Source organism: Sus scrofa, chromosome 2, assembly GCF_054392235.1.
Source record: "Sus scrofa isolate SSC_HxYL_T2T_F1_AM1 chromosome 2, Sscrofa_HxYL_maternal_Yorkshire_Landrace_v2.0, whole genome shotgun sequence".
Lineage (NCBI taxonomy): Eukaryota > Metazoa > Chordata > Mammalia > Artiodactyla > Suidae > Sus > Sus scrofa.
This window is the reverse complement of record NC_139384.1, coordinates 161,614,175-161,638,380: the sequence shown is the minus strand read 5'-3', so window position 1 is coordinate 161,638,380 and position 24,206 is coordinate 161,614,175. Positions and strand designations below refer to the sequence as shown.

Below are 24,206 nucleotides of genomic sequence, written 5' to 3'. Positions count from 1 at the left end.
GCGTGGAGAGGAAACGGTTGTCTCAGTGAGAGCCTGCGCCAGCTGGGCTGGCTTCTCAGAACTCGGCAGCCGTGGGGCCGAGCCAGAAACCCCGGGAGTCCGTCCCTGGGAGTGTGGGGAGGGGCGGGATGGAGAGCGCGGAGGCAGGACCTGAACAGATGGGTAGGATCCCAGTGGGTGAACAGGGGAGACAGTGTCAGGGAGCCGGGGCTGTGGAGCTGACCCAGGCTGGGGGGTGGGGGGGCACAGCGCCAAACCCTGGAGGAAGCAGGTTGCCTGCTGACCCTCCGCGACCTTGGCGATGGGCTGCCCCGATGGTGCGGCCAGGCTCTCTCCCTCCTCTGCCCCAGCCCCGCCCCAGTGGCGCTCAGGTGTCACCCAGGAAAACGCCTTTGCTGAGTCCCAGAACAGGCATGGCCCCCCGTGCAGGCCTGCACCCCCCCAGCCAGGCACACACCCCGCCTCCAGGGCCCCTGGTTCGGGGTTCAGGAACACAGTGGCCAGGACAGGAGGCAGAGCGCCGAGTAGGGATGCCGACTTCTGCCCTGGGCCAGCCTCGCCCTGGACCCTGAGCAGGGCCAGCCTCTGACTGCTCAGCCCCTGGTCGGCCAAGCACCTGTCCTGAATGGAGCGGCCACAGGAGGCCCCTGTGAGTCCCGCAGTTGTCCATCTTCTGAGTCACCTGCCCACACTTAAGAGTGGGCACTGTGCCTCTTCCCTTAAAGCACCATATCTGGCAAGCTGGACCCACGCTGCTGAGGGCGGCTCCCCCCCAAGAGAGACGCGCCTTCTCGGGCTCACCGCAGTCCCCACCACGCCCTCTTGTCTCCCCAGCACGCACTAGGGGTCAGTTGCCACTTTGCTGGCTGGGGTTCCCTGCCCGGCCCTGAGGGTGGCAGCTGCTGGGACGTTCTCGGGGTCCAGGCTGGGTGCTACTCTGGGCAGGGCTGGTGTCTCCTGCCAGGTGCCAGCTATGCTTCGGGATCCCTCCCGCCACACCTGGGCCCGGCTGGGCTGGGGCAGGGGCAGGGGACCTGGGAGGGGTTCGTGGGGAGGCAGCCTGGGCAGCTGCGGCTGGTGTGGTGGGAAAGGCTGTGGGAGCAGCGGAAATGGGAAAAGCAGGACAGACTGGAGGACAGTCCAGGAAGCACAGCCCAGGGACAGGGCACTGAGGCCGGGGGCGAAGCTGGCAGGGTCCAAGGACACCAGGAACCCGCCGGTCACAGACTCGGGATCTGGGAGAATTGCCTAGACTCTTGGGATCCCCCGGCTCTGACCCTCGGGACACAGGCTTAGAGCCAGGAGGCTGGGCGAGGAGAACCCAGGCCCTTCTGAGCCAGAGCCTCAGCCCAGGAGCGCCTTCCCAGCAAGAGGCAGCCTCGGCCGCCGGGGGCTCGGTGGACCAGGTGGAGCCTGCCGCCAGGTGGGGTGCGTGTGGGAAGAAGCTCCTGGAATTGGGAAGGCCTTTCTTGCATCCTCTGCAAATCAGCAAACCCATCTCGCTTCCCCCACCTAGAGCCCCCAGCCAAGCGTGGTGGGGTGGGGGGCGGGAGGGGGAACTTGATTAATATGCAAAATAGGTGTCGGCCCTTCCTCTCCACCCCACTCAAAGCCTGCAAACACCTGGGCCTGCATCTGAAAGGTCCCAGGGCCTTTTATATTGGCAGGTCCTACAAGAAGCGGGCGGGAGCGTCGGGAAATCCGCCCAGCCTGGGAACTCGTGGCTCCTCCCGGTCCTGGGCTTTGAGCTCCGGCTGCAGCTGCAGGTAAGGCCAGGGAAGAGCTGGGCGGGCGGGAGGACAGCCAGGCCGGGGAAGGAGACTTCGGGCTGCCCTGGCCTGGCCCCAGCTCGCCCGGCTGACCCTGAGCCAGTCCCCTCCCTCGCAGGGCCTCGGTTTGCCCATGTGTATAATGGGAGACTAGGTGGGCCCCAAGCCTTCCCCAGTGTCTTTACCGGCCTTCCTGGGCCCCAGCCGCCCCAGTGCTGGGGAGGAAGCCAGGCGGGCCAGACAGGAGGCAGCTGAGCCTCAGCTTCCTTATCTAATGGGAGCCAGAAAGCCCCGCGGCCCCTCGTGGCTCTCAGTGCTAAGCAGACGAGGTAGGGAAGGGGACTTCACTGGCGTTTATTCACAATAAGACGACAGAGCACAGATGGGCTGGGGAGACCAGGAGAGGGCCCGGTACAGAGGCTGCCCCAGGGGAGCAGGCCGCTCGTGCCCACCTCCCCTCTGGACGGCACGGGGTCCAGCGAGGGAAGCTGTGGGCCCCCTGCTTTCTGTCCCCACCCGACACCCAGGCTCAGGCCCCAGCCCTCGGGGCGGCCCTCTGCAGGCCTCCCGTCTCCACCCCGGGCCCTCCCTCTGTTCCACGCGGCACACTGACCCAGGACGCGCTGTCTAAAGCACGTGATCTCGCACGTGCCTGGCTCTCTCCCCGACCGTCTCCAGCCCGCGGGAGCCCTGCTGGAGCCGGTACCACCTCTCCTCCCCACTCTCCCTGCTCCCTGCCCTTGGACTCGCCCAGGCCGCCTCCTGACCCCAGGGGCGGAGAAGGCAGCGAGGTTCTGACCCCTGCACCTTGGCTGGGTCAGCGCCTTGGCCGGAGGCCGGCCCACCCTGCCCTCCGCGTCCTTTCTCCAGTTCGCCCACCGTCCAGGCCCTCGGGAAGCCTGTCAGCACACGGGCATCTTTCTCTCACCGGGGCTGCGGATCCTGTGGGCCTCGTGACAGCCCAAGTGCCCGCGCCCAGCTCAAGATTCCGGCTTTGTCAACGCGTATGGGAGGGGCTCCCCAGAAGGAGGAGGGGGCTGGGCCCGGAGGAGAGCCCAGGGCTGGAACCAGCTGCCCCGTGAGAAAGGGAGCTGCCTGGCCAGGGGACCTGGGGTCTGGTCCCCTCTGCCACGTAACTGGGGGGCGAGTGCCCCCCAGTGTCAGTCTGTCCGTCTGTGAAGGAGGCCTGGGCTGGGGTAGACAGAGGTTCCAGGAGAGGCGGGGGCCCCAAAGAGGGACGTGCTCTGGGGAGCCGCATCGCCGTGGCCACCGCCCACAGCCTCGGGCCCCTGGGGACCCCGGCGGGCGCGCAGCTACCCCCAGGGGCCGGCGGGGCCTGCGGTCCGCGGAGCTCCGGCCTCACATCCTGGACTCCTCCTCCTCCTCCTCGGCGATCTCGCGGTCCACCTCGAGGGCCGTGTTCTCGAAGCTGGTGACGCCTCCGTACCTGCGCATGCGCACCATCAGGGCCCTGGGCGACTGGCTCCCGGCCAGCGTGGCCACGTACATGCCCGTCCGGTTCTCCTCCAGCGACGGGCCCCAGTCCATGGCCGGCCGGCTGGCCTGCTGGAGCCGCTGCGCGGACAAGCACAGCCGTGAGCACCCGGGCCGCCACGGGCTTCTGGGGGCCGGGCGCCGGCAGAACCCCCAACGCTCTGCCCTCCCGGCCGCTCCGTCCCCCCAGGAGTGAGTCCCAGGCCTGGAGAGCCCAGCCCTGCCCCTCGCCAGCTGGGGGGCCTTCGGGCCCAGACTCTAAGTTGGGGCGTCTGTCCCTTGGGCATCTGATGTCTTCAAAGGGGACACACTCAGCAGGGGCCAGGAGCAGGGTCGGCCCCAGGCAGTGGGGGCTGCTGTTATGGTTACGGGCAGCCAGTCCAGGGGTTGACACTGGGTCCCTCCCCGGTAAATGCTGAGCCCTAAAGAGCTGGGCGCTTTGGGGAGAACGCTGTGCCCCGGGAGGGCGGGATGGGCCCGCGTCCCACCTTCCCCCTTGGCGTCTCCAGGGAAGGGGAACTAAGACGATGACGAAGCCCAGCCACTCGCAGGTTCCGCGCCCCTCAAACCACCTTCCCAAAGCCCTCCGCTTGCCCTGCCAGGGAGGCTCTTGGCGAAGGAACACAGTGACGCCAAGAGGGGCCCCGGGCAGTGGCTCTCAGGGGCGGGGAGTGTGTGATGCCCAGGGCCCAGCGCAGCTCCGCACTCAGCACGTGATGCCCATTGAAATGCATCGGGAGCTCAGACACCCGCCAAAGGCCCGTAGTCCCACTCGGAATGGGGTCCAAGGGGCTCGCCTTGCCTCCACCTCCGGGCCCCCGTCTGTCTACGGCATCCTGGCTTCTGCCTTTCTCTCTCCACCAGCTCTGATGCTGTCTCGCTGACGGCCCTGCCGGACTCAGACACGCCAGCCCCTCCTGCCCCAGGACCTTTGCGCTGATGGTCCTTCTGCCCGAATGCGCTCCAGGTAGGCATCCAAACCAATCACCTTGGCCATTTGGTCAGATCTCTGTCGCCTCCTCGGAGAGGTCACCCTGGTCAGCCTGGCGGGGACCTGTCCAGTACCCTCACTCTGACCTGTTATTAAGCATTGTACTTAGCACTACCGCCGTGCATTTACTGGCTTATTGTCTGTCTCCTGCATGAAAATACAAGTTCCCTGAGGGCAAGGATGCAGACTGTACCAGCTGAACCCTGGTGCCTCAAGCAAGGTTCCTCAACCGCAGAGTGCAACTGACTGGCCTGAAGGGGCCCGGCGTGGAGCTGTTCTGCCCACCGAGAGGGCTGAGCAGGGTCCCTCACCTCTAGGTGCCAGGAGTGTCCCCCCGCTTCCCTCTCAGGACAGTCACATGTCTCCAAACATTGCACATGTCCTCTGAGGGCAAAATCACCCTGATTTTGAGCGAAGGACCCCTGGCTTAGAACTGAGTGCTCGTTGGCTCACAGTTCTGGGCTAAGTAGGGGCTTGTTTAATCCTCACAGCATCCCTGTGAGAGGAGTGTTATCTGTAGGGGTATTATTATACCTCCATCTCCACAGATATTTTCTGAAAATAAGGTTCAGAGATGTTAATTAAGTTAGCCAAGGTCACACAGTGGGGAAATCGTGGTCCTGGCATTTGAACCCCGGCAGGCTTAGCCCCATCCTGAACTTTAAAAAGACTCTGCTTTGGGAGTTCCTGTTGTGGCTCAGCAGTAGCAAACCCGACGGGGGGGCATGAGGATGCGGGTTTGACCTCTGACGTCACTTAGTGTGTAAGGACCTGGTGTTGCCGTGAGCCATGGTGTAGGTCACAGATGTGGCTCGGATCTGGTGTGGCTGCGGCTGTGGCTGTGGTGCAAGCTGGCAGCTGTAGCTCTGATGCGACCCCTGGCCTGGGAACCTCCTTAGGCCATAGGTGTGGCCCCAAAAAGCAGAGAAACCACCGCCTCCGCTTTCTGCCTCTCGCAGGACAGCTACGCAGCTGCGTCGACAAGCTTTTCTCCTTCTCGTAGAAACCCTATCGGCTGGTGTCACTGTCTTCTTCTTCTTTTTTTTTTTTTTTTTTAGGGGAAAAAGCAAACACGATCCCCCACGACCACAGACGATGCAGGCGAGGTTCCCACGTCTGGGGAGACCGCAGGCTCAGCACATCTGGAGCAATGGACGAGCCCCACCCTGGGAGAGCCGCCTTCGTGATCGTGGGCTCTCCTCTGCCAGGTAAGTGTCACTGTCCTCATTTTTTTCTGAGGGGGCGAGAAGGGGGGTGCGGCCCCGTGGCATGTGGTAGTTCCTGGGAGCAAACCCAGGCCACTGCAGTGACAGTGCCGGGTCCTTAACGCTCTGAGTCCCAAGAGCACTCCTCCCTGTCCTCAGTTTAAGGGCAGAGGGGTGCAGTCACTTGCTTAGGGTCTCAAAGCCCGCAGGCGGCAGACCCAGGACTCCTGTCCCAGTGTGTCACGCTGGGAACCCTATTCACCGAGGTGACACTCCTGAGCTGGACAGTGACACCTCTGCGGGCTCACCAGTCCTCCCCCGACAAGCCGCCCCCTCCTCCTGGCTGTGGGCAGTGGCAGCAGGACAGGAGGGAAGCAAAGCAGGGCTCTCCCTGGGCAACCCCTTCCCCCTCCCTCTGCAGACACCAGGCTCTGGCTGGGGCACAAGGTTCCTGTAGCAGCAGGTGGGCTCCAGAGGCTGAAAAGGGAAGGGGGAGGGTTGCCGCGAGTCACGTAACAGATGTGGCGTGGTGGCTGAATGCCAGGACTCGTCTGTGGCCTGTGCCCTGTGACCACAAAGCCCTGCTGCCAGGGAGGGGCTCCTCCAGGAGCTGGAAGGTGGGCTGGGTCAGTGGAGGAGCGGGGAGGGGCCGCACTGGGGGGGGCACATGAGGTTTGATTTGTAGCTGATCATGTGATTTTTCCCACCCTTGTCAATGTCAAGCTCCCTGACAGGGCGAGCACTTAGCTCCCGGGAAGCAGAGGAAGGCCCAGCGAGGGCCCAGCGACCTCTAATAGAGAGGGAGGGAGGGAGGGAGGGAGGGAGTGTGTGTGTGTGTGTGTGTGTCCCAGGCAGCAGAGGAGGGCCCAGCGTCCTCTGATGGAGCGCGCGCGCGCGTGTGTGTGCGCGCGCGCGCGCGCAGTCTCTGGCCCTCGCAGGCTCACTCAGCTCCGTGCTTCATGACAACCCCTTGCCACCCCAGGACTCTGCACTCGGGGCCCCAGAAGTGGAGGGTTCCGTGTGCAGAGGGCGCCCGGAGGCTCAGAGGGAGGCAGGCTCTCCAGGGGCCGCAGGGCATCTCAGCAAGTCACCCAGGGTCCCCCCTCCCCTCTTCCGAGCCGGCACATCCCGGGCCAGGTGGCCTGCACGCCGCACGCTTTCTGGGTCTCTCCCAAAGCCCTGGCTGTGGGCAGGGCTCCTGTCATAGGAGGAGGGCGACAGCCCCTCCCCAACCCCGGGGTCCCTCGGTGTTGCCGCTGGCCACCAGTGTTCAAGTCCTGACCTCTGCCTGACCCCCATGGGATCTTGGGCAAGTCCTTTGTCCTTTCCGGTTCCCCCGAGACATGTGGGCACCGGCCACTGGTCATTGGAGTGTGCTGCCACCCCGGAGGCCACAGGGCAGGACTCGAGCCCCGGAGCCCCCTCCCCAGAGGCTACAGGGCAAGGCTCGAACCCCAGAGCCTGCTATAGCCCAAGCAGATCCGAGCCGACTCATAGCTCAGACTCATGGTGAGGGAAAAACGGGCTCCTCCCAGTTGAGAGACTCCTGCAGGCCCTGGAGGAGGTGTTGGTGCGAAGGTCTCCAGCTCTGGGGGGCGGGGGGGGGCGCAGGGCGGCGCTGCGGGCGGACTCACCTCCCAGAGCGAGCCCTCCTCTCGCAGCACAGCCACCAGCATGCCCGCTGGGATCAGGAGGCAGGACAGCAGGCCCATGAGGATGCCCAGCAGCTCCGCCCAGGCCGGGAAGCGGTAGCTGCCGTACTCCGAGGGCTGGTACTTGACGATGCTGTAGACCAGCAGGGCCTGCGGGCAGGGAGCTCCCAGCATCACCGGGGGCCTCGGGCAGGCCCCGGACTGGGGAGAGCCAGGTCTGGGCTCCCTTAAAGCCCAGGGCCACCCCAAGGCCTGAGGGCGCCCCGCCCAGAGCCACCCCGTCTCTGACGTCGGCCAGTCCCAGGCCGGGCCAGAGCCCGAGACGGCCCATCTCTGCAGACTCTGCTGTCCTGGCAGAGACAGCCCGGCTCTGAAGCACCCTCATTCCTGAAGTGGCCTATCCCGGGGCCGTCCCAACGCCAAGGCCAAGAAGCTCAGCCTCGAGACCCCAGTCCTAAGGCCCTGAGGCCAACCACATGCAGGGCAGGCTGCAGAGACTGAGCACACCAGGGGCAGGGGAGTGGATCCGGTGCCCGCCCAGCCCTCAGCCCCGACAGAGCCTCCCTCGGGGCCCGGGCAGCCCTACCACACGGAGGTGCCCGGGCGGGCCCCGCCCCCCGCCCTCTGCCCTCCGCCCCCCGCCCTCGGCCCCGAGCCAGCAGCGCTCCCTCCCACCCCCCGCCCCCCGCCCCGAACCAGCAGCGCTCCCTCCCGCCCCCAGTTACCAGGAGCGTGGCCGGGGACAGGAACAGCCAGCAGGCCCTAAAGTAGAGGCCCGGCTTGAAGCCCAGCATCATGTGGATGTCCCGGCAGAACCTCTGGATGCCTGCGCGGGGGAGGGCGAGAGTGGCCCACCCGCCGGCCCGCCTCCAGCCCGGCTGCCCCCCACCCCCGGACACCGTGGCCCCTGGGACCAGGGACCCAGGGCAGACGGCCGCCCTCCCTCCCGGCCTCTCACCGTACACCCGCGTGACCGCCAGGCACGTGGTGACCACCACCACCATCAGCCCGAAGCTGGCGCTGTAGTCGTCCAGGAGCACCAGCCAGTACATGCCCCCCTGGAAGACAGGCGACGCGGCTCGGGGTCCCCTCGGCCCAGCCTCGCTCCCCGAGGCCACCCCTCCTCCAGGCAGGAAGGGAGCAGCCAGGCCAGTGAGGAGGGGGCGATGCTGACCAGGTGACGGTCGCCAGGCCTCTGGCGCATCACCGGAGGTGAGTCTCACCACCCGCTCGCATGGAGACCCCGTGTCATCACGGGGAAGACAGGGGCGCGGGCGCGAGGCCGCTTGTCCTGGCAAGGCTGGAGCCCGGGTCTTTCAGGCTCCAGAGCCAGGCCTTTGGGTTATGGGTCAAGCGGCCCCTTGGGGAAGAGGGCTTGGGCGCTCAGGGGCGCTGCAGGTGTCTGCCCGGCCCTGCCCACCCGCCGCCCACCCGCCCTGCGCGCCACTCACGTCGGTGGTGAGCACCAGCCCCATCAGGTACATGGCCACGCAAACGAGCCCCGAGAACACAGCCTTCTTGGGCCGCAGGTAGTACGGGAACTCATCCGTCACCGCCGTCACGATGGTCTCCAGGAAGGCAAACTGGGGAGCGGGCGTCAGAGCTCTGCCCCAGCCGCACACGGATACACACACTGATGACACACACAGCACGGGCGAATCCCACGGAGACGCGCACGATACGCAGCCACGCATCCCACACAGAGACACACGCGGACAGCAGCGTCACGTGCACGCAGGGGCTCAGACACGCGCACGAGACACACCCCCTGGCAAGCACCAGCTCACCTGGCTGTCCAGGCCGAGCGTGAGCAGCATGAAGAAGAAGAGAAAGGACCAGAAGGGCGAGAGGGGCAGCATGGTCATGGCCTGTGGGTAGACGACGAAGGCCAGGCCAGGGCCTGGGCCCAGGGCACCGGGTCAGCCGCCGGGGGTGCGAGGGACCCCCCCCTCGCACACGCAGTCACTTACACGCCCCAGGGCACACCCGTTCGGCCAAACCCAGAGGCGTACACGCACTGCTCGCTTCCGACACTTTCTTAAGTCCCAGGACACAGGCCAGCACCTCGTGGGTGCTGCAGAACCACAGGCTGATGGGACAAATGGATGCACCGCAAGCACACGAGGGAGCACGAGACCCCAGGCAGGACCTCGTCTGAAGACACTCCTGCACACAATCATTTGCACAAACAGTTCCAGGCACACACATCCTCCGGTCCACATCCTTGAGGCCCTTGCACGATGTCTCAGTCAGGATGTGACTCATCGGGACACACACGTTCCTAAGACGTGACCTAACGGACAATCCCCTCCAGAAAGCCACCTCCCTCCAGGCCCATGCTGACACACACTCATGCGCACACCCAGCCTTTTGCACGTGGACACCCAGACGGCAGCTAAAACAGGTGCGTCTGTGTGTGCACCACACCCACACCCCCTACCCCTCACCGCCTCACTGGTCCAGCCCAGCCGCACCGCCCCCGCCACCAGCGCCGGGCAGCCACATACCTGCTTTGGCCACTTGGTCCACGGGCACCCCCAGCTCCTGAGACATGTAGCCCAGCACGGAGAAGATGGCAAAACCGGCCAGGATGCTGGTGACGGCGTTGCCCAGAGTGACGATGAAGGTGTCCCTGGCGGGAGAGGTCCAGGCGCAGCCGCAGGCCGGCGTGAGCGGGTCCCGCCCCCATCCCCGAGGCCCCGCCCCGCTCGCCCCGCCCCCCGCCGGGGGTCGGGGCCGGGAGGCAGACTGACCTGTAGATGTTCTGGTGGAATGTGTTGTAGGAGGCAAAGGTGAGGAGCCCCCCGAAGCCCACGCCCAGGGAGTAGAAGATCTGAAGAGCGGCTTCTACCCACACCTGTCGGGGGGCAGGGGCGGCCGGCACATCTGGCTGCGCGTCCGGAGGCCCAGGCGGCAGGTGCCGGGATGCTGCGCCGCTGAGCCCGGCACTTACACTGTGGGGCCCGGGCAAGTCCCCTCCCCGCCTGGGCCTCAGAGCCCCCATCTGGATCTAGACGGCGCTCTCTAAGCTTGGTCCGGTTCTGAGGGAATTGTCCGTAGATGCCCGCCGACAGCGAGCCCCTGTTAGCCCCTTCACTCCCTCCCTGGAGTCGGAGGGACCTGGGTTGGAGTCCCCGCTCCACCACTTGCTGGCTGTGGAGCTCAGGCAAAGCCACGCGACCTCTCTGGGCCTCGGGGCCCTCGTCGGTACCGAGGGCACAGAACAGCAGCCCCGCCCACGGGTGGCGGTAAGGACTGCTCACGAGCACACATGCTAAGTGCTGAGCAGCGGGGTCAGGGAGTCACCCATGAGCAAACAAGGGGGACAGCTGCCCCTCCCACTGTTTCCGTTATTATTACTAATGGCCCCTTGGGGGTTGGAGTCAGACAGATCTGGGCGGGAGCCCTGACCCTGCCAGTGCCCAGCCGGCTGACCTGAAGCTGGTCCCTAACTCTTTGGGGCTCGGTTTCTCCAGCTGGGGAGTTTTTGGGAGAATCACCTCCAGCTCATGGGATGGTGAATCACACTCCGGGAAAAGACCCTCAGGGCCACGCGGGGTCGCCGGGGCGGGGGCTCCGCACGCGGGGCTGCCTCCCCCCCCCCGCCCTCCCCCACACCCGGCCTCCAGGCCTCACCTTGGAGGCCAACAGGTGGTGGAACTGGGGCGTGAGGTAGAACTGGATGCCCTTCCAGGCCCCCGGGAGCGTGACTCCGCGGACCAGCAGCATGAGCAGGATGAGGTAGGGGAACGTGGCCGTGAAATACACCACCTGAGACACAGGGCGGAGGGGCCGCTTGTCCCCCGCTCCTCCCACAAACCCCGCTGACCAACTGCCCTTGCCCCGCCTCCGGGGAGCCCGAGCTGGGGACAGCCACCCTCCGTGAAGCTCCCCCCCCGCCCCCGCCCCACAGCATCCCGTCAGCAAGGCGCCGTCCCGCTTCCCAAGGCCGCCCCCACCCCGCACCCTCTCCAGCTCCATTGCGCCCTGGTCCGGGTCGCCCGCAAACCCAGCCCGCCTGGTCATCAGACATGGGACATGCCCACGCTCCCCTCTGCCCCCCCACCGCCTGTCCCCCAACCCCCAGCCTCGCCCTCCCACAGACACCAAGTCTCAAGCTCCTCGCTGCCTTGGCTGGTGCTGCGATGACCCCCTCCTGGCTTTCTGACTGGTCTCGCCACTAGCTTTCTAGTCTTTGTGCCAATGGCCCTCTTCCTCATGGGCAGATCTCTCAGTGCTTCGCAGAGGGACCACGTCTAACTTATAAATAATCGAGGAAACCACTCAGAAGGCTTCCAGGTCCTTCTGAGGTTTATGGCCTTCCTGCCTCTCACAAGCTGAAGTCACTATCTGTGGCTTTGACCTCCCAGCACCTAGCTGGCCTTCTTCAGATAACAGCCAGCCTGTGCCACCTGGGGCTGACTCCATCCCCAGCTCCAGAGGCAGGCACGTGACCCAGGCCCAGCCAAGAACTCCTGTCCACAGTGACTGGTTCGGGGGTGGGACCAAGACCCAGTCTACCCACTGAGACTCAGTTCTAGGATTTCTGAAACTCGGGGCAAGGGGAACCCTTCATTAAGTCGGTGAGATACAACCCTAGCCCTGCTAGGGGCAACCTCATGAAGCATGAAGCCCGAGAAGCATGCCAATCTAGAGGAAAGCACTGCTGAGAACCAAGAGAATGACATTCTGGTAACTCCAACTGAAGCCCTAGATCCAGCCATGCCTGAAGCAGACACTCTGGACCTCCCAGTTCAGTGTGACACCTGGGTTCTAGTCCTTGCATTTCAAAGGGCCCTGATTCATACCCATCCTCCAGGCATTCAACAAGCACGTGCTGCGCTTCTTCCAAGGGTCAAGCGCTGGGTAAGGGCACAAACTCGAACAACAGGCCCCCTGCCCTTGGCACACTTCTAGTCTTGAGAACCAGCCTAGCCACCATCCAGCCTCACTGCCACGCCTTCCTCCAGGCAGTGCCTGCCTCCCCGCCTCCCAGCTGAAGTCCATTCATCCTCTCAGGCTCAGTCCATGCCCCACCTCCTCCAGGAAGCCCTTGCCCTTGCCGGCCTCTCAGGCCCCTGCTTCACCTTGCCCGAGGACTTCACGCCCTTGAGGATACAGAGAAACACGATGACCCAGGCGAGCAGCAGGCAGAGGCAGAGGTTCCAGCGGATCTGCCCCGGGCTGCCGATGCCCCGGCTGCCTTGGATGTGGAGAACATAGCGGCTGTGGAGACAAGGTATGAGTGTCCTCTGGTCACAGACGTGGAGTAAAGCTGTGGCCAGCCTGCCAGGCTATATGCCCGTCTCGGTCTGCGTTCTCTCCGTCCTTCTCTGACCAGCTCTGCACCCAGGAGGTGGACCCCTACACACCCACCCCCAGGCAGCCTTCCTCTCCGGGCTCCATGGGGGACTGGCGAGTGGGAGGCCACGGCAGATGGGACCTGGGTTGCGGTGTTTGCATGTACACGCGCTTATACACCACACGCATGTGCTCACACATGCACACGCTCCATACGGGGTCTAGCTGTGGCTGCCTCTTCTGCAGCACAGCTCTGCGGGCAGCCCTCCCTCCGATGCCTGAAGTCCCGGTGCCGGGAACTCTGGGCGCTCCACTCCTCCCTGGCTTGGGGTGGGGTGGGGGGTGTGGGGGGTGCTGCCACGCCTCTGGCTAGTCCCCTTCCATGTGAAGTTCCTCCACTAGCCCCCTACAGGGAGGCCTTGCGAGAGGGCCATCTGCTTCCTGCCTGCTCCCCAACTGATGCAGTGGGCCAGTGGCGTTGCCATGGAGGCCCCTGGCAGCTGCCAGTGACCGTGTCATGTTCTTTGGCTTTTCATCGCAGGCCCGCGCCCGTCCCTCCCCGGGTCAGACGTACCCCTCAGCAGGTGCAGGCACTTTGGATGGACTCTGAATGGACAAACGGATGAACCGTGTGTCAGGAGTGTGGGGGGGAGAGCAAAACGTGTCCAGCCCTGGGGCTGGTTTTGGGGGGAACATCCCTAAGAGCAGCCTTTCACAGGTAAAGGGTTGGGGGACCTCATCTGTGTCCTCTGGCTAGAGAATGGTCCCTACCTGGGGACAAGGCTACTCGGGAATGCTCTGGTCCTGCCTCTGCCAGGCAGCCCTGAGCCGCCTCTGGGCCTTGTTTTCTCAGCAGTCAAGTGGGGCTCTGGGTGGGCCAGTGGGCGGCAAGGTCCTTCTGACACCCGCCGTTCACCGGGTCGCGGTGTGCCTGGCACCGTGGCCAGGAGCTTACCTGCCATACCTCGGTACTTGGCATGGCCGTGCCCTCCTCTGCCAGGCTTCTCCCTCCCGCCAGACAGACCCGAGTGCTCCCTACTCTCTAGGACCGTGGCCTCTACTAAGTGCTCCCCCAGCTAGTACTGTTGGTGCTCAATAAACGCTGATGGAAAGAACGACTGACGGACGACCTCCTATGAGAGGGGGACTCAGTCCCCCTTGGACAGAGGAGGAGACGAGGCGCCCAGCGGCGACGCCTGCTGTTGCCCTCAGCATCAGCGCGGTCGGCTAGCATTTATTGAGCACCGCGTGTCCCCCGGGCCGGGCGGCACAGTCCACAGGCCTTCTTTCCTCTAATGCTCACGCTGTTCAAATGTCCCGCCCTCGTCCAAGATAAAGCTCCGCAGCCTGATGACCTGGCCCGGGTCACACAGCTGCTCGGGGGAGTCCCCCGCCCCCAGCGCTGAGCTCGACCTTGCCGGGGGCCCCGCACGTCCCTGCCCTCGGACCCTCCCCGACGGCTGCGCGGCCGCGGGGCCCGACCTCCAGTACTCCTCGCTGGGGCTCACGGTGCTGCTGAGGTTGAGGGCCAGGGCCCCGTTGCCGTCCTTGGGGCCGCGGTGCTCCCGGCAGAGGGCCGTGTTCCACCAGTTGCCGCAGTGCTCCCAGGGCAGGCTGCTGGCGAGGGAGGCCAGGAGGTAGAAGAGCACGTAGGCGATGATCATGTTGTAGTAGACGGCCACCAGCCCCACGATGAGCAGCATGGCCGCGCCGGCGCCTGCGCGGAGGGGCTGCCCTCAGGCCGGAGCGCCCGCTCCGGGTCCCCTCCCTCTCGGCCGGAGGGCGGGGCGGGCGCCCCCCCCTCCCCGGCTGCGTCCTCACCTTTGAAGAGGGGGCTGATCTTCCAGACGGCCAGCGGCCCCAGGCTGGAGAACTGGCCCAGGGACAGCTCGAGGAAGAAGAGGGGGATCCCGCAGACGGCCAGCATGAAGAAGTAGGGCACGAGGAAGGCGCCTGCCAGGAGGAGGGGGTCAGGCCCCGGCAGCCCCGCTCAGGTGGCCTCGGCCCGGGCCCCGCAGGACCATCCTGGCAGGCCAGGAGGCCACCGAGGGCCAAGGGGTCAGGCCAGGGGAGGGGGGGCTCCCTCACGTCCACGGCCCCAGGGCCCAGACCAGGGCCGGGCTCAGCGCAGACACCGCGACCGAGTGGACGAATGAACGGATGAAGGAGAGAATGCCTGCCCAAGAGAGGGCAAACCCTCAGGGGGGAACGGGCGCCCTTGGGAGCCGGGCTCCCGGTTACCTGCCCCTCCCCCGGCGCCCTCCGGAAGCTGTGGCTGCCGCCTGCCGTCACGCGGGCCCAGCGTCCCGTCCCCTTGTCTTCTCTTATCGGCCGCCAGCCCCCTTACGGCACTGCCCACCCGTGTCGGGCTCTGGAGGGGCTGCCGGTCCCACCAGCCAGCCCCTGCCCACCTCCTCCTGGGCACACGTCCCAAGCCAGGCTGGTGAGACACCTGACCCCCGATGCTCGACAGACTCCTTCAGAGAGAGCAGCTCTGGGGAGGAGGTCAGTCTGCAGTCGTCCGCGGCCTCCCCGGACCCGCCTACAAGGAGGGAGTGGGGCCCCCGGGGGGACGAGATCCGGCCCCGAGAGAGAAAAAGCAGCTGGAACCAGGGAGAGGAGGGCAGAGAAGTGGGGCGGCCGTGGCTTCCTGCTCATCCCAGTTCATCTCATTCTCTCCTGGCTTCATTCTGTTTTACCTGGATGTCGTGTCCCTGCCAAAACCTGCATTTCTGGCAGGAGTTGGGGAGAGACGGGAGGAGACCCAGGAGCAGGGCGAGCGCAGGGCTGGAGGCGCGAGTCTGGCTGGCTCTGGAGAAGCGAGCACAGGGCTGGCGGGCTGGGTCACCACCGTGACCTGGGGCCGGGAACCTGGCCTCTCCACGCCCCTCTGCCTCAGCAAGACCCAGCCAGGCGCTTGTCATCAGGCCGAATGGGACAGAGGTGGAGAGAGCACCGGGCAAGGGCCGGGCAGGTGCTGAGTGTTAAGGCACCTGGAACGGCCGGCACGTGATGGAGCAGCGGGGGAGGGAACTCAAGGGGGAGGAGAGGGTGTCTGCAGCCTGAGTGGAAGGAGCCGAGGGAGGAAGTTCCGTGGAAGATTCCAGAGCGGGAATGAGGCTCGAGAGAGCTTCTGGAAGAGGTGAGGAGGGGGAGGTGGAACTACCGAGAGCGCGGGGACCACCGACAAGAACGAACGGCCCTTCAGCACGGAGCAGAGGCGGCCCCTCCGCCCGTCGCAGGGCCCAGGAGGTGCCACAGCTCCTGGGGAGGATCCATGGTGAGGGCTTGGGCCACGGGAAGGGACGAGGCAGGCCGAGTGCCCTCCTTCGAGCCCCACGTCACCACTTTCAACTAACGCAGCCAGGGGCACATAGGAGGCGGCGGCCAGGGCCGCGCGAAAGCTCAGACCGCCCCCGCCTTGGCCCACGGGCCCAGACGGCCCAGAGCAGGGCAGCAGGCGCCCACCTCCTCCGTTGGTGTAGGCCCGGTACGGGAAACGCCAGACGTTGCCCAGGCCCACGCAGTAGCCGATGCAGGACAGCAGGAAGTCCAGCTTGCCCGTCCAGTTGCCCCGGTCTGCGGCGAAGTCCACGTCCAGGTCGACATCGCCCTGGTCACTGGGGGTCAGCAGGTCTGGGGTGATGGGCTGCCGGTACGAGAGACCAAGGGGTGAGGGGAAGAGGAGGCCAGGCCGGACCTGGGGCCCCCACCCCCCAAAAACAAAACAAGCGTATGGTGTCAAACAGGGCTAAATGCAAACAGCTGTGATGCTTCAGAAAATCACCTGCTGTCACCTGGGCTGACAGGTGAAGAGGCAGGAGCTTGTCAAGATCTCAGGTGAAGGCGGACTTAGGAGACAGCGGGGCGGCCCGGGTGCTAAGAAAGCGCCTTGATCTCGGTCGGGCTGACGCAGAGGTCAAATCAAGGGATGGTCTTATTTTGCTTTTTAGGTTTTTTGTTTTGTTTTGTTTGTTTTTTTTTTGTTTGTTTTTTGCTTTTTTAGGGCCACCCTGGTGGCATAGGGAAGTTCCCAGGCTGGGGGTCACATTGGAGCAACAGCTGCCGGCCTACACCCCAGCCACAGCCACAGCAACGCCAGAGCTGAGCCGCGTCTGCCACCCACACCACAGCTCATGGCAACGCGGGATCCTTAACCCACCAGGGGAGGCCAGGGTTCAAACTCACATCCTCATGGATACCCATTGGGTTCTTCACCCGCTGAGCCACGACGGAACCCCAGGGATGGCCCTGTTTTGACGCTCTGGTATCGATGACTGTCCCTGGGGCCCTTCCAATGCACCAAGCGCTCCCTCTGCGCCCGCCGCCCTACACGCTTCCCTCCCACTGCCGGATCCACTCCCAAAGGGTCCCTAAGCGCGCGCCCTCCCCTCGGGGAGACTGAGGCTCAAAGCGCCATCCCGACGCACCCACAGCATTTTTTTTTTTTTTTCCACAAGACTGATCATTGGGAGAAGGCGGTTTCCCGCCCGGAGCATCCTGATCCCAGAGCCCAGGGCCTCGACCACCAGGGCTGCAGTTCCACCACTCCGTTCTGGGGACCATCTTTTAAGAGGCACAGGCAGTTTGAAGCAGGTGCACAGCGCGGGTGGCCAGACCAGAGGGGGTTTAGGGATAGCGGTTACAGGACGAGAGGAAGAAGCCGGGCTCTTAGCACAGAAAGAAGGGGACGTGGAGGGTGCGTGGGCCCCGGGCTTAGCTTCGGGTCATTTGGCGCAAGGAGGCCTCCTGAGGACGGCGCGTTTGACTTCACAACACGGGAAGAGGCCACCAAGGCCCGGATCTGCTGTCCCAGAGAGTCGTGGTCTTCCGGTCCCTGGAGGAGCCCGCGGTCCCCAAGGCCCCCTCTCATGACTTAAGGCGGGGGGGAGGACGGCCCCTGGGTGATCTCCCTTCAGGCTGGGGCCGGAGCTGGGAGCCCGTCCAGCTGCTTGGAGATGCAAGTTAGGCATCCACGAGCTGTCGGGCCTCAGGGCCCAGAAGGGAGTCCAAAGCCACCGGGGTGACTGTGGGAAATTCAGACAACTGTTCCGGGAGTGACTCCAGGAATAGGGCAGCAGAGGGGGTGGCTGTGCCTTTCCTGCTGGCCCCTGAAAGCCACGTCACACGGCGGAGGGCTCTTTACCAAATAACGTTCATGCTTTTCAGAGAGAAGAAGGAACAGGCCTGCTTCCTGCCGAGGGACGGCGTGGGGAAGCAGCGATTCTGCGGGACTGCGAGTCAGGAGACGGTGAGGTGCACCTCAGGTCTGTTCCAATTCACTGCGCAGTTTTAGGAAAGATTCTTCGGAGCCGCGCTTGCCCCAACTGGACACTGAAGGGACTGCCTAGAGCACGGGTTTGCAAAAACACACCCCTTGCAATGTTCGTAGGTATTTGGTGGAACAAAGGAGGCTTGAATCAAAAAAGTTTGGGAAAAGCTGCGTTATCACCAGCTAAAACAGGTTTCTTTGCTGCAGGACTTCTCAGATCCTTTAATGAACCATCATGCCCTGTGACTCTCCAAACAGGGACTAGAACAGTCTCTAGTTCTGTTTACAAAGAGGGTTTCCGGGAGCTGGCGCGCCGGGCTGGGTAGAGTGGGTGGACATGCAGGTCTGGATGATCTTGAGCTAAGAGTCTCCAGGCTCTGATGTTCCGTGAGGCAAGCTTCCCCCAGGCGCCTTCACCGCAGCGGCCGAGGACAGGATCTGGGCTGAGCACAGAGACGCGACACGGAGCCACCACGCACGTGTTTTAACCTCTGAGGTTGCCCTTGCTGGCACCAGCCCAAGTAGGTCACTACACACGAAGCAGGTGGGGACAGAGAGCAAACTTCTCTGGGACGTTTCTGTCCGAGCGTGAAGTGTCACGTGTCACGGGACGGGCAGTGTCTGCGGGCTGCGCTGACAGGGTTGGGCCAGTGCGCTCGGGGGCAGAAATGTAACAGCACGGGGTTGACTCTCGGTGACAACGACAACCACGGTGGGGATCCTGCCCGAGGCGGTGGTGACGGGGCAGCCTGGCGTGATCATGAGCGGCGGGGACAATGACCAAGACCATGAAAAAGCTGCTTTTCCAGTAAGTGGGCTCCCAGGATTGAAACAAGCATGTGGCTGGCGGTGCTTCTGCTGTGATCCCAGACGGGCTGGGGTGAGGGCGGCAGCTCCCAGACCCGTCGAAACCCACCCCTTCCCTCTGGTGCCCCTTTGCCAAGGCTCCCTCTCTAGCTGGGTGAACTTCAGCCCTCTGGAGCCACTGCCTCCCAGGGGAGCTCTGAGAGGGAGGTGGGAGCAGCCTGTTGACACTGGCCCCCGGTATTGGGTGGGGAGGCAGGCCTGTCACCCTGTGACACACACACCCCCCCCCCGCCGGTTCAGGCCAACTGGCAGGGGGGCCCAATAATGAGGTTCCTCTGATCCCTCCGAGAAGCTGCTGCCCTTTCTCTGTGCACAGAGTGGTCCTGGCTCTCTGTTTCCATGGCGACAAGAGTTCCAAGAGCAGGATGCTGCCAGCTCTTCCGTTCCCCTCCTCCCCCAATCAGAGAGAAGCCTCCTCCTGCTCTGGGGACAAGGCAGGGGTCCTCCAAAGCTGAGCCAATCCAAAGCCCACCTGGAGCCCCCAACCCCGCCCCCCACCTCCTGAGTAAATCCCAGGAGGCTGGCACGGAGAGGATGAAATGAATGGAGAGACACAGGAAAGCTGCCAAGTCACCGGGGCAGGCTTGGAAGCTTAATGAGGTGCTTCGCACTTGTGCCCGAGGGTGAGGCTCGACACCCCGATCCCTGCGCCACACCCAGAGTCACGGGAACGCACCCCCTTTCAGGGCCCAGCAGGTGCGGGTCCCAGCAGCAGCACGGCTGGGAGAGGTAGGATGCCCAAGCCCAAGCTCTCGTACCTTCTTCAGGATGAGAGGGACAATTGGAATCGAGTCTGACTTGATCATTGTGCAGGTGACAAAGGTGACTTTCAAAGAGGGAAGGGGACAGCCCAAGGTCAAACAGGGCAGAGCCAAACCGGGGCTCAGACCCCGACGCCCAGTCCCACGCTCGTCTCTGAACAACGCTGCTCCTTTGCGGTACCCGGGTCTTTCTCACCTCCTGCCCCCTCTCCTACAGCCCAAGGGAGGGGACCCTGAGGCCAGGGGGCCCCATCCCTGCCCTGTTGGTCCTCGGCGGCTCAGCCCACCTTCAGGAAAGCAATAAGCCGTACCCCTCTGGGCCTCAGTTTCTCTGTCTATAAATTGGGGATAATGAGACCTAGGCCCCAGGATGGTTGGACAATGACAAGAGGCACCCCATGGCTATTTGCATAATGAGAGGCCTGTGCCCCTGAGGGGCGGGGGCTCTTGTGGGAAGGGACAGGACGGGGGAGAAAGTAAAGCCGAAGAGAACAGGGGCCGGACTCAAGAAGACCCAAAAGACCCACACATGACTGCAGGTCACTCATGTCATCGAATAAAAAGGACCCACTTATCTCAGCTGCCCAAGGGCAGAGCTTGAGTGAGTGTGTGATGGGGCTGGAGGGGGCGGGGGCCTCTGGGGGGAGGGACGGTCAACACCACCAGCCGCTGTTTGTTCAGGGCACCCCCCCCCCCCAGGACAGTGAGGCTGCTGCCCTGAGGATGGGCAGGCCATGGTCTGGGTTAGAGAATGGACTTGCCCACTCATAGGGTACGTGGCATCTGCAGAAACAGCACCCAGGAGTTCTGACTCCTTGGTTTAGACTTTTAAGGCAAAGGCTGGAAGACTTCTCCCAAGAATCTCCCTCTCCCGGCACAGGCAACTTGCTGAGAGGTCCAGCCCCACAGGCCAGACATGTGGAGGGGCTGAGGTCTGCCCCCGGCCCCCGCGAGCGCTGCGCTTCGGGAACACAGACTCGGCCTCCTGTCCTACCAGCTCCACCCCCGCCCCTGGGATCGCCCATTTCCTCCCTTCTTGCCTTTGCCCTCTTTGTGCCCCGCCGCTGCCTGGGGGCCTTAGCCGGGAAGCCAAGCCAGGAGAAAGAAAGGGCGGGGCGAAGCAGGTGCTGGGGGTGGGGGGTGGGGAAGCGCGGTCAGGAAACCAGGGCGCTCTGCTGGCTGGCAGAAGTCGCGTCCAGTGCCGCGGGCACGGATGAGGACCTGGTTCAAGCCCCCACCCGCAGCAGGCCCCTGCAAGGCTGTCTCGGCTCTCAAAGTGGCCGTGGGGAGCAGGGAGGGGCAGGTGCCTGGCCCCAGCGCCCCTACCTGGCATCTCCTGCGGCTCCCGACACCTGTTCGCAGAACCTGCCCAGAGAACCTGGGTCGCCATCACCCTGCGTCCCGCCCCCACGTGGAAGGCCCCCGCGACCCGCGCGGCCGAGACCCCGCCCCTCCCTGCCAGCTGCGGTCCCCCGAGCCCGAGCCCGAGCCCGAGCCGGGCAGACTAGGGGAGCCCTCCAGTCCTCTAAGGGGGCTGGAAGGCGGGCGGCCGCCGCACCCCGCCCTCGGGGCCCCCGCCCTCGTGCCCCACCTTGCGGAGGTGAGCTCCCTGGAGCTTCTTCATCCTGGAGGGCGGGCTGCAGGCGCCTCCCGGCTGGGCTTTTCCTGAGCGCAGAGAGCGGGGATGCGGCTGCCGGCGACTCCCGCGCACCGGCTGGGGGGCCGCGGGCGCAGGCGCTGCCGCCTTCCGTCGGCGGCGGGCGTGGGGCGCGGGCCGGGCGCTGCGAACGCCCTGCCTCTCCCTGCGCAGCGCCCCAGGCTGGGTGGGGGGTGCACGGCTGCGCCCGCCTAGACGCCCAGACAGACCGGCTGACGGACTGACAGGGCGGGGGGGGTGCGCCCCCGCACGCAGAGCTGCCGATTGGAGGGGCCGGAGCGCGTGGGGAGGGGGGGTCCGCGCCGGAAACCCTCAGAGATCTAGAGGCCTCCGCCACCGTCTCCTGCGTGACCTTGGGCAAGTCACCTGCTCCCTGTGGGCCTCCCTTTCCCCAGCTGGGCAGTGAGGGAGCCGGCCATGCACGTGGGCGCTCACAGCCCTGCCTTGGGTTCCGGCACCCGGGTGGCCTCTCTTTGCTGTGTGACTCCGCCCACATTTCATTTCCGAACCCCTCTGTGCTGCGGCTTCTGTATCTGGAAAATGGGGGCACGTATCTTAACCGCCCTTTCAAGGACGGGAGGAATCCAGGGAGATTGTGCAGAGAAAAGATTCAGCACAGGGCCTGGCACGTGCTAGGGGCTCAGTTAATGGGTCCATGGGTCACTGTGGGTGGTCCACTCCTGCCACCAAATGAACAGCCACTCTCCCCGCATTTATTCAATCATCCAACCAACCAGTGTTTAAGGAGCGCCCAACGTGTGCCAGAGCCTGGGCTAGGTCTTAGTTCCTCAACACAGGGACCCAGAGAAGATGTGATGAAACTAACGCACAGAGAGGGTAAGTTTCTGGCCCAAGGTCACAGAGCTAGGAGGGACACCAGTGATGGAGGCCGGCCTGATGCGCATCCCAGGCTATGAGTGGTGCAGACCAAGCCTTTTTTCCTTGGGATGAAAGCAAAGCCTGGAAGCCTGGGTGAGGGGAAGGGACAGGGCAGATGCCGCCGAGCTAGCGGGACAGGACGTGACAGCGCACGAGCACCCGGGCTCCTTTCTACCAGCACAACGGCCTTGGTGTGATTTCGCATCCAGCAAGCGGGCCACCGGCCAGTGTGGGCCCGGCTGAGCCCATGCAGTGTTGCGAGGCTCCCCTGAGCCCATGCTAGGCTGGGAACTATTAGCCAGAGTGATCGTATGCATTGGTTTGTGGAACATGCGAGTGGACCTGGCGTATCCATCACCAGTCCTGCTCCTTTCCCTCTCAAAAGGGTCCCAGTTCAGACACTCAGAGGGTCGCCGGACCAGCAGCCGACACTGGGAGGCCTTTGGGGAGAGTGAGGTTAGGTGTCAGCTGCCTCTCCCATCCCTGCAGCAGGAGGCAGGAAGGGTTTCAGTCAGAGCCTAGGCTTGGCTAAAGGGCCTGGCCAGGTCCCAGGCCCCCCCCTCCCCAGGCCCCACCTAGCTGCTCCTTCCCTTAAGCCTGGCCTCGTGGGCCAGGCAGGGGCTCTCAGATCCAAGAGGGAGGAGCCCCTTGGCCTTGAACGTGGAGGGAAGAGGCATCCACTGCGCCCTTCCTTGTGCATCGCATGAGCTCACATCCAGCATCGAAAGTTTATTTTATTTTATTTTAATTTTTTTTGCCTTTTTAGCTATTTCTTGGGCCGCTCCCGCAGCATATGGAGGTTCCCAGGCTAGGGATCTGAGCCGCGTCTGCAACCTACACCACAGCTCACGGCAACGCCGGATCGTTAACCCACTAAGCAAGGGCAGGGACCGAACCTGCAACCTCATGGTTCCTAGTCGGATTCTTTAACCACTGCGCCACGACAGGAACTCCGAAAGTTTAGTTCTTTGCAACTGCGTGGAAGACAAGTCTGTGATTCCCATTGGATCCGAGGACATTGTCTTGCAGAGTGAAGTTGTGTGCCCGACATGGTGTGGGCTCTCCGGCTTGGAGATCAAGCCACAGGGCCATGGGCGGGGCCTGGGGAGAGGCCTAACCAGGCAGGACCCACCCCTCCCCACCAGTGGCTGTCCCCACCCCTCTTCCAGGGCCCAAGGCAGCTTTGCTGAGCCACTCACTCCCATTGGCTGGGAGGGTTTAGCAGATGCTGCGGAGGCCTGGAGAGCCAGGGCAGCAGGGAGCAGGGCTCAGCAGCCCTGAGGCCTGGCCTGGGAAGGGGCAGGGACAGCACTGGGACTTCAGCCTTTCTCGAACAAACATGTCATGTCACGGGGTGCCCACTGAACTCAGCAGCAGGCACTGGGGCTGAGACTGCAAATGGGTCTCTGCCGTGCCTCTCAGATGGGGAAACTGAGGCCAGAGGAGGCAGAACTTGCAAAGTCACTCTGTGAAATGGAGGCGGGGTGAGGCCTGGGATCCAGGAGTCTGATCCCACCCGGGCTCTGCCGTCCTCTCCGCCATCAGCACAGCCCTCGTTGGACTGGTCTGTACCTGGTTTCTAGAAGACACTGTCCACGTGAATCCGTGTCCCCCCCGAGTCCCCAGTTTTCTGATCACACGCTTGGCAATTGCTGATTCCACCATCCTCTCGCCCCCGTCCCGGAGGAAGCCGGGGTACCACTTGGCAAAAGAACTGCTCAGGAACCCAAACCCAAACCCAGTAAATCCTCAGTCTCTCTCCCCACCCCCCCTCCCCGTTCTCTTCATTTCTCCTGGTTTTATGTTAAACCAGGAGTGAAACGGGGATGGGTGCTGACTTAAAGAAAATGTGAGATGAAAATGTACTTCCTTTTATTATGTACGGAGATATTTTTAAATGCATATAAATAAACATTTTTAATTTGTTAAACGTTCAGACAGTATTGCTGAAGAGCCTATGTTTTGTTCCACCCGCCAGTGGCTGGGAAGGGAGCGGCTCCAGACTGCAAGTCCATCTGGTGATTCAGAGAAAGCGGTTCTGGAGCGGCCGTGTTGCGACAGGCCTGCCCTCCCAGGCCGCCCTGACCCTGCCCCCGTTCTGCTCCCAGGGTCTGCGTCCCTCTGGCTGGGCCGCCTGTCCCCTCGGAGCCAGGCTGGTTCCCTTGCTGGATGCCTCCTCGTAAGGACAAGTCAGTCCCAACCCCGAGTCCCTCCCCGGTCTTGAGCTGGGCCCTCTCCGCTCGGCCCACACCAGCCTCCTGGCAAAAGCGGCAGCGGCCCCTCCACGACTCTGGTCCTCAGCGTGGCATCAGGGGAACGCAGTAGGGATATGCTGAAGGCCATGGCCAGGTCCCAGGC

General features: G+C 64.1%; 1 protein-coding gene, 2 long non-coding RNA genes and 1 other non-coding gene across 6 annotated transcripts; 2 read left to right on the top strand and 2 right to left on the bottom strand.

The window, feature by feature from the left end:
- Positions 1–1,652: 1,652 nt before the first annotated feature.
- Positions 1,653–5,462, top strand: LOC102162290 (uncharacterized). Its single transcript, XR_001305428.3, has 3 exons — positions 1,653–1,766; positions 4,128–4,230; positions 5,313–5,462. It is a non-coding gene; the product is annotated as an uncharacterized LOC102162290 (long non-coding RNA).
- Positions 2,104–21,191, bottom strand: SLC6A7 (solute carrier family 6 member 7). Of its 3 annotated transcripts, XM_003124097.7 has the most exons (14): positions 20,904–21,191; positions 15,881–16,061; positions 14,234–14,365; positions 13,895–14,129; positions 12,199–12,337; positions 10,748–10,882; positions 9,865–9,968; positions 9,619–9,743; positions 8,899–9,011; positions 8,563–8,694; positions 8,070–8,169; positions 7,837–7,937; positions 7,094–7,261; positions 2,104–3,344 (listed from the first exon to the last, which is right to left on the bottom strand). In XM_003124097.7, the coding sequence occupies exons 1-14, from the start codon at positions 20,934–20,936 to the stop codon at positions 3,129–3,131; spliced, it is 1,914 nt and encodes a 637-aa protein (XP_003124145.4). In that variant the 5' UTR covers positions 20,937–21,191; the 3' UTR covers positions 2,104–3,128. The 3 variants fall into 3 exon arrangements, with proteins under 3 accessions (XP_003124145.4, XP_084871244.1, XP_084871243.1); XM_085015118.1 differs by lacking the exons at positions 15,881–16,061; positions 20,904–21,191 and adding an exon at positions 15,112–15,434; XM_085015117.1 differs by lacking the exons at positions 15,881–16,061; positions 20,904–21,191 and adding an exon at positions 14,824–15,105.
- Positions 5,310–5,470, bottom strand: LOC146405838 (U1 spliceosomal RNA). Its single transcript, XR_014839237.1, has one exon. It is a non-coding gene; the product is annotated as a U1 spliceosomal RNA (small nuclear RNA).
- On the top strand, positions 15,034–23,789 carry LOC110259540 (uncharacterized). Its single transcript, XR_002342023.2, has 4 exons — positions 15,034–15,554; positions 16,873–17,008; positions 17,582–18,820; positions 22,648–23,789. It is a non-coding gene; the product is annotated as an uncharacterized LOC110259540 (long non-coding RNA).
- Positions 23,790–24,206: the final 417 nt, after the last annotated feature.